This window comes from Astatotilapia calliptera, chromosome 4, assembly GCF_900246225.1.
Source record: "Astatotilapia calliptera chromosome 4, fAstCal1.2, whole genome shotgun sequence".
NCBI classification, from domain to species: Eukaryota; Metazoa; Chordata; class Actinopteri; order Cichliformes; family Cichlidae; genus Astatotilapia; species Astatotilapia calliptera.
The window spans coordinates 23,741,126-23,749,961 of record NC_039305.1 but is presented as its reverse complement, the minus strand read 5'-3'; the positions used below and the strand labels follow the sequence as shown (position 1 = coordinate 23,749,961).

Genomic DNA, 8,836 nt, shown 5'->3' with positions numbered 1-8,836 from the left:
AAAGCTTCCAGTCTTAATCTGTTATTAAAGATCATTTGGACAGATGTTTGATTAGTAAAGAGCTGCAGTGTGAAACAGCATTAAATCAAATTTCTCTGAAACTGTTTATAGATGATGAGTGTAAAACATGTTTGCCAGAGTTCAGCTTTCCACATGATTTTAGTCTCATTTTCAAAACAAAGTGTTCATTTTTTATTTTGTGGATAAAATGTAATCAGTGAAATCTTTTCATGGTTGCATTGTCTCCACATTAATGGAGTTTACTGTGACACTAGTCTGGACAGACGTCTTTCTCAGACCTGCTGCATTTCTTCTTTGCGTAGGTCGCAGTAAGAAACGGGAAGAGGACGAGGGAGCCAACTCCATGGTGGGGTTGTTGCCAGTAGGAGGAGTAATGAGTAGCCAATGTCAGGGTGGTGCTGAGCCGTCTTGTAGCTGCAAAGCGAGTAGCTCCAGTCTAATTGGAGGCAGCGGGGCAGGCTGGGAGGGCACGGCGCTGCTCCACCATGGTAGCTACATCAAACTGGGCTGCCTCCAATTTGTCTTTAGCATCACTGAGTTTGCCAGTAAGCAGCCCAAAGAGGAGCAGGCCACTACACCTGCTGCCAGTTGCACAAGCACCAACACCAGCAGCAGCAGTGTCATCAGCACCACCCTCACCACCACCGCTAACACCTCCACACCACCACCACCCAGCACTGCCACAACAAGCGGCTTTTCCAACCAGGATGAGGCTGACTCTGAGACTGTACCTCCCCACCAAGTGCCCGTACTGCGTTTTAACTCTGTTCCATAATCCGCACAGGAAGCCCCGCCCTGCCTCTTATTTTGCACCTTCTGTGTCACGACGAAGGGAAAGCTGCACAGCTGGTCAACAGGGAAATGTTCTTTTTTTTTTTTTAATAGTTTATATCTTTGCATGAACTTGAAGTATTATTGACAATCTCTTTTTTTCTTTTTTCTTTTAAATGACTGACGTAACCGTTAGGACCGTTAGGTCTTTGAGCAAACATTACTTCCTTGCGCTCAATCTTTGTTTTTGCCAGTATATTAGTTATGTATGGTGTAACCTTTTTGTCAGTCAGCCCATTTAGCACAAACATTTTTTGTTTTTTTTCCTTTGTAGTATTCAATTCCATACATTCTAATTTCTTTTGCTGCTTTTGCACCACAGGTAGCTATATATGTATGAAAACATACATGCTTATACACTATAACATGTATATATAATGTAAATACATTTTAATTCAGTGCCTCTCGATTGGAGAAACATTGGATTTCATTTAGATTTGCCATTTTTTGGTTTTTAACTGTACAGCTCATTGAATTTGTGATACTGTGTAGAGTACCAGACGTTTTGTGATAAAACTTGTTCTTAGTCTGTACTTTCCGCTGTAGTCCATCTGTAAATACCGTATAGTTTTAGCATTCATTTTAACATCTTGTGCTGCTGTGTATATAAGCACTCTTTGTCTGTACCTGCTTGTCTGTTCAAACCTGTGAATACAGAAAGTTTCTAAGAACAAACTCAGTGTTTATGCCTGTTATTTTCAGCCTTGTTTTAGGTCTACTTTGAGCTCTAGTTTGGTTTTCACTTTCTGAGACAGCAAGTTCAGTACTGACAGGGGTGGATCTACAGGGGTGGCATTGGGTGGGCATGTGCCACCCTAAAATAATCTTTGCCACACCCTAGTTGTTTGCATATGACATGTTGTTTATTAAAATAAGCTAGCATTAACACTTTGAGCCTAGCTGCAATTAACGTTGAATATAAATTCTAAAAAATGAATATATTGCATAGCGTTACCCTCCCTCCCCTATTAGAAAATGGTTCAGCCCTGCTTTATTTCTTGTTGTTGGTAGCAACCAATGCCTATGATTGGGCAGAGCACATTTGGAATCAAGAGTTTATCAATGAGGTCGACGCGGACCTGGTCATCATACTGTTCATTCAGAATGCTGGTGGGCTCGGCTTGTTTCAGGACAAAAAAAATAAATAAATAAAAATGGACAAAGTGATGACGTGCTCCATGAAAAGCAGACTGTGGGTTGGAACAGAAATAAACAGAGATGTGTTTTGTTTTCATTTCTGTACCTCATGGTTGTTTAATTCAAAAATACAGGAAGCAGCAACAGATGCAAATACAGTTATTAAGGTGTCACACATTAGGGCTTTCACAAAGTTGGTACATTAACTGTTTAGAAATGACAGCTTTAAAAAACATTGTTGTCTCTAGCATGATTATATCTTTGATATGATTTACTTTTAAACTCAAATGTTGCACATTCTTCACAAACAACTACGCTTTAGTTACACCACTTGACACAACATTTTACTATTTATGTAATCTGGTGTATCTGGGTGCTTCACACTATATAGCTACATTTCTTTAGTCCACCTGACAACTTACACCAGTTTAGTCTAGCCCATTGTTAATTATACACCGGCTAGCGAACTACACACCTGAATGCAGCCAGGCTGATTTCATTCTGGCTACATTCCTGTTTCCTATCCTGTTTCCTCAGTTGTCGCCAAATCGTTGCACTGGACTCATTACTCAACCTTGGCTCCCTCGCTTGCATACTCACTTTGCTTAAATTCACCTTGGTGTCCTTTTGCCAAAGCTGCTGCTGCAGAGCTGAAGAGCTGTGGAGAGAGGGCTTGAGTGGAGCGACGTGGAAAGCAGCAAGCTGCATGGTGTTACACTCAGTGTTGGGGAGTAACGCAATACATGTACCAATGCTACGTATTTAAAATACAAAATATGAGTAACTGTATTCCGTTACAATTACCGTTTAAAAAGGTGGTATTCAGAATACAGTTACTTTGTTGAAATAAAGGGATTACACGGTGGTCTTTTCCTGTTCCATATGTTAGGCTATGCCCTCTCTATTTTTGGTAATTCCACGCTGGTGGAAACCCAAACAAAACACGCATTAAGAGGCTCTTATGCCTGTGTCTCAATCTCGTGGTCCATGTCACCTCTAATGACATGAAGAAATATTTTTAAAAATTATTATGCAAGAAATTATTTAATATGAAGGCAATAGCAGAGTGTTACAGGCATCGCCCTAAAGAATGTAGCCTCATGGGCAGTGTAGTCCGTGCTGCAGGGAGAATGGACTGCCATACCCGTTATGTGTCTGTGAGCAAGGGAGGGAGAAAAAGGAGAGTGGAAAAGTACGAGCTGTCACTGAGCAGAAACGGGAGCTGGAAGCATGTAAATATAATAATAACCACTGCAGCCAAGAAGAGTGCCTGACGAGCCCAGCTGTAAGTAAGCTATTAAGACTCGACTGTACAATGTGTGCGTGTTTTCCTCCGAAACAATAAGTTTTGTTGGAGCAGCCTTTCAACGCCTCTCTCTGTCTCTCGCTAGCAAAATTGACCCAGACAACAAAGTAAAGCTAGTTTTCAGCTACGAGCCCGACACGAACCCGACGTATTAGCCAGAGGTCCTTTTACTACGGTTCGGAGCCGCGGACCTGTTTTATATAAGCGAGGAATAGTTTTCTATATGAGATCGCTGCAAAAATGGTGAGTACCTTCAGTAATAGTAATAAATCACACAGAAATAGTACATTCATGTAGTTGTAAAAAGCATGATAATATCTCAAGTATTCCAAAGTATTCAGAATACGTTACTCTCAATGAGTAACGTAACGGAATACGTTACAAAATACATTTTAGGGCATGTATTCTGTAATCTGTAGTGGGATACATTTGAAAAGTAACCTTCCCAATGATGTTGCCTCTCCTGACACTTTTCATGTTCCTTGTTTGCCTTGAACTGCTGCCAAGCCTTCCCGTTTCACCAAGTCAAGACTGTTTTTACAAGTTCTGTCATATCTGGGATAATTTTAATGGTTAAGTCAGTCACCTGATCTCAGAGTGTGCTTTTCAGTTTCTGAAGTCAGCAGGACCCACAAATAAGCACGATGAACAACTGAAGGTTTAGCACAAGTAAGGAACACATAAACGGATGGTGTAACAGATAAAATGCAGTTCCAATTACTATTTTTCTCATTCAAAGCAATCAAAAACACTTTGGGAGCTTTTAGCCAAAAGAACTAATACTTAGCAAAGACAAATACACCAAATTTAAACGTATAATTTAGTACAGGGAGAGGAGCTATAGAAAGTGTGCCTCACCAGTGTGGAGTCCATGCAGCTCAGGCTGGGAAACCCCACACATGCAACATGTTTACAAGTGGCGTCACACTGATTAATGCCCCACTTCAACAGTGACACGTGGGACCTTAGTGTAGATAACCTGCTGTTAGTTTGGTATTTTGTCCTAATCCGCTTGCCGTACCTCCGAGTAGGTGTGTATGTTTTGAGTGGTATAGGCGCCATTCGTTTAAGGAATCCAAGCATGTAAGTTCTCTGCTGCTGTGCTGGTTAATAAAACCACGTTAACCGAGACTACTGCTTCATCATTATCATACTGGTGAACATACAACATGGTGTCAGATGGGATAGAACACGTACTTCGTAGTTGAGGGTATTTTTTCTTCCCGCCTCAAGTCTTTTTTGTGTGTGCGTTTTTTTGTATCCGGACTGCAGACAACATGGCGGAGGGATTCAGGAGGCCCGACCCGCTTGTTTTCTATGGTAATGTTGCTGAAAATTGGCGCATTTTTGAGCAAGAGTATGACATTTTTATAGCGGCGGCACACTCTGACAAGCCAGCGCGCACACAAGCCTACATATTGCTCAACTTAGCAGGTCCCAAAGCTATAGAACGAGAGCGGTCTTTTGTTTACGCGCCAGAAGTGAGAGAGCCCGGCGATGGAGGACGAGTTCTCATTCCTGCAGAATCGAAGGAGGATCCTGAGTGTCTCAAAAAGAAATTCAGACAGATGTGCAGCCCTCAAACCAACGTCACGATGGAAAGACACAAGTTCAACACGCGGAATCAGAGGACTGGCGAGACTGTTGAATCCTATGTAAGTGATTTACGGATTAAAGCAAAAAGCTGCAGATTTGGCGATCTGTTTACAAGCCAGCGTTTCAAAGACTTAGCTTCACAGTGGGACTTTCAACATGTCACCAGCAGTCCAGAGTATCCTCAATCCAATGGGCTTGCTGAGAGAGCAGTGCGCAGTGCTAAACAGCTGATGGAGAAATCACACAGAGATGGCACTGATGTATTTCTCAACCTGCTGAATCTCAGGAATGTTCCACGTGATGTGAACCTGGGTTCTTCTGCAGAACGACTTCTATCCAGACAGACTCGAACTACGCTCCCAATCACAACGAAACTGCTCGAACCACAACACCGTGAATCTGAGAGAGTGAAAGCCCAACTACTCAACAAGAGACTGACTCAGAAGGTCTGTTATGACAGATCCAGCCGACCACTTCCACCTCTCAACGAAGGACAAGTAGTGAGGTTACAGACCCCACAGGGTTATGACCGCACAGGTGTGGTCAAGGAACTTTGTAAAGAACCTAGATCCTACCTGGTACAGTCAGATGGAAACACTTACAGGAGAAATCGCAGACACATATTGCCTATGTCTGAGCCCGTTACTGTTCAGGAAGACACTGATCATCATCATTATGATAGACTGCAGGGTGTGGATGAAAACAATGATGTAGAACAGTTTAAAGACAGCACTCATGTTGAGAGCTCTTCTGATGTTTTGCATTCTCCAAGACCTTCCAAGAGTGATGGTGCTTACAGGACACGCTTTGGTCGTGTGTGCAAACCAAATCCAAGATATAGGGATTAATTTGGTGCTAGTTAAAAAACACAGAACATTTTCAGGTTTGATGTTTGAGCCAACAGTAACTGATGTCAATGCCTCAAGATAAATTCTGTTTGAGGTGTTTTTCAGTTGTAATCATATTTTACTTTATACAGCAAAATGGTATTTTTGTCATGTTTATTTCTTCCATCTGCTTGCAAATTTAAATGTTCCTAAGGGTCAGCGTATGTCACCTTTTATGCTGTGAGTTTTATTATTCAATATGCACTAAACTTTATATCCGGTTGGGGAAGTACTAAAGAAGGGGGATGTAGATAACCTGCTGTTAGTGTTAGGTGTGGCTGTGTGCAGACAGGAATAGGACCCAAGGTGCAGACTCCGGAGACAGAACTTAAACCAAAACAGCTTTAATTAGTGATGGGACGTTCTGTATCGAGGCTTCGGAGCGTGTGTCGAGTAATGGAGGGGGCGTTTCCGCGAAGCGCGTATCGAGGCTTGCTTCATTTATGGGAGGAGCTGAAAATGATGACGTCCGAAGCCTCGCTGCCCGGCTGTACCACGTGACTGGTTCATGAAGTGGTTCGAATTTTGCCGCGAGATATGACAGCGATATAAACCCCTCAGACTTCATTCACAATGTGGGTGTTTGATGGAGAGTTGCGGTTAGTGAGAGTTTGGAGACCGTTTGGAGGTTTATGAGAGTGAGGAGAGAAAGTCAGGAGAGAATGGAGCCAGCTAAGAAGAGGAGGATGTCCTCCCCTGTGTGGGAACATTTTGATCTTATTCCTCCCAACAAGGTATGTAAATTTCTACAGAAGATGTATTTTCATGATACTGATGGTGCAATACAATTTATGTTGAGCTGTCTTGACTTTTGTACAAGGTGAAGTGTTTTCTATGTGCCAGGGAGCTGGGATATAACAACAACACCTCATCCATGCTTAGGCACTACAGAGCTTTGCATGAGAATAAGGGGAACACCGATTGTGGAGCAAGACCAGGTGAGCCATCAAATGCCATGATAATATAGCATGCAGTAATGTTACTAAATGATATAACAATATTATACAACTGTTATAAGTTACGTATGTGATATTTATATTTGTGCTTTATCTTTATTGTCTTTCCTCAGGAGAACAATCTCAAATAGATGAAGACCTGGTCAGCATGGTGATTGAGGACTCCCAGCCATTTAGCATTGTGGAGGACAAAGGATTCAAAAGATTTTTTAAATCATTAAATCCTAGCTATGTTCTCCCCACTAAAAAGGTCATAAAAGCAGTGAAAATTTAGTTTTTACAGAATAAAATGTGAACAGGCAGGACTGAGGCTCAAAGCCTCAGTGTGTAGCTGTCCATACCTCAACGTTACAAAAGCACTGTCCACACCCCAACCACACCTCACCTCACAGTAAATGATCATTTCCATTTCAAGCATTTCCAAATAATCATTTCCCATACTGCCACTATAAATATACACAGTATACTGCCATCACTACAATATACATGTTTTACACACTCCTTTTGTTGTTGACATTTACAGGCTGTGTGCAAAATGCCACACTCTTCAAATTCATGCCAGCTATTATTTTTACGTCCAGTAGGTGTCCTGCTAGAGCAAATGAAGCTTCATGAAGCTTCGCGTTGGGGTGAACCAATTGGATGAAAAGCTTCAGTGCTTCATGGGGCTTCATCTGCCCATCACTAGCTTTAATGCTGAACGCAAACATCATATAACTAGAAAAAACTCAAAATAAACTTACACCGGTGGACGAGCAAAACACACAGCAAAGTAAACGGTAGATCACGACACAGACACAGAGAAACACAGGGCTTAAATACACAGAGGGAGCAATCAGGGAATGGGTAACAGGAGGGAAACACAGCTGGGGCAAATCAGGCCTAACGAGACAAGGGGAAGCAAAACCAGACACATTAACATCAGACATGGACTTTCAAAGTAAAACAGGAAACATAACACAGACTCACAGGCAGGCATTATAACAAAGGGAACAGAGATGTGGGACCAGGGCAGACACAGACACTGACTGGATGTGGGGATACAGCAGACAGGGGAGACAGCAACATGACACAGACAGAAAACCAGAACACCAAAACTCTAACCAAATCCCACCCAGAGAACCTAAACTAAGAATAATCCTAAAACCCATAAAGCAAAGCTAGAATATAATGAAATAACAAAATCAAAGAACCAAAAACACAAAACACTGGGTCAACGACCCAGGGACCCTAACAGTTAGTTTGGTATTTTGTCCTAATCCACTTGCCGTACCTCCGAGTAGGTGTGTGTATGTTTTGAGTGGTATAGGCGCCATTCGTTTAAGGAATCCAAGCATGTAAGTTCTCTGCTGCTGTGCTGGTTAATAAAACCACGTTAACCGAGACTACTGCTTCATCATTATCATACTGGTGAACATACAACACTTAGTTTTACAAAAATTAAATTTACACAATAAAAAAAAAAATCTATATACAATACAGTTTTGAGAATGTTCACACTCCGTATATTACACCTTGTTTCTGTAGAGAAGGTGATCAGGGTTTTTCTTCATTTCCTGAGACCAGCTGCTCTGGATCATCACCAGCTTTTCTCTTCATTTTTTTTTTTCACTCGGGGAAGTCTGTCCTTTTCTTGGCCATTGCTCTGCACTGTGTTGAGAAATCAGTTTTACCCCGGTTCTTTTTGTTCCTCGAGCATCCAGAGATGGCACCGGACTCAGTAGTCATTTTTACAAAACTTTATTCATCTTCATTCATCTTTACTCATCTTCATTTAAGCATGCACTTCTAGAAGGGAAGATGAGGCCGGTGTCCCTCTCCAAAAATCTTCACCCCTTTGTTAGTTACAGCCAGCTTTATAGAAGTAACCCCATCATAAAACCCCCCACGGTGTGCTGCAAACTCTGTCTTTGTCTATGTGCACGAGCACGTGAATGCCTACATGTGCACGTTCCCACGTGTCTATGTGAGTGCTCGTGTGTGACTGTGTACGCATACCTGTGTGTATGTGTGAGTGCACATGAGTGAGTGTGCGTGTGGATGTGTGTGCGTGACAGTTAAAACACTGTGGGTGAAGATATCTTCCTAGAGGTCATAACCCC

General features: G+C 42.0%; 1 protein-coding gene across 1 annotated transcript; it reads left to right on the top strand.

Annotated features, from left to right (window-relative positions):
• The first annotated feature begins 100 nt into the window (after nt 1–100).
• On the top strand, nt 101–1,527 carry LOC113020059 (PHD finger protein 12-like). The gene has a single exon (XM_026163727.1). The coding sequence runs from the start codon at nt 254–256 to the stop codon at nt 794–796; it is 543 nt and encodes a 180-aa protein (XP_026019512.1). The 5' UTR covers nt 101–253; the 3' UTR covers nt 797–1,527.
• Nucleotides 1,528–8,836: the final 7,309 nt, after the last annotated feature.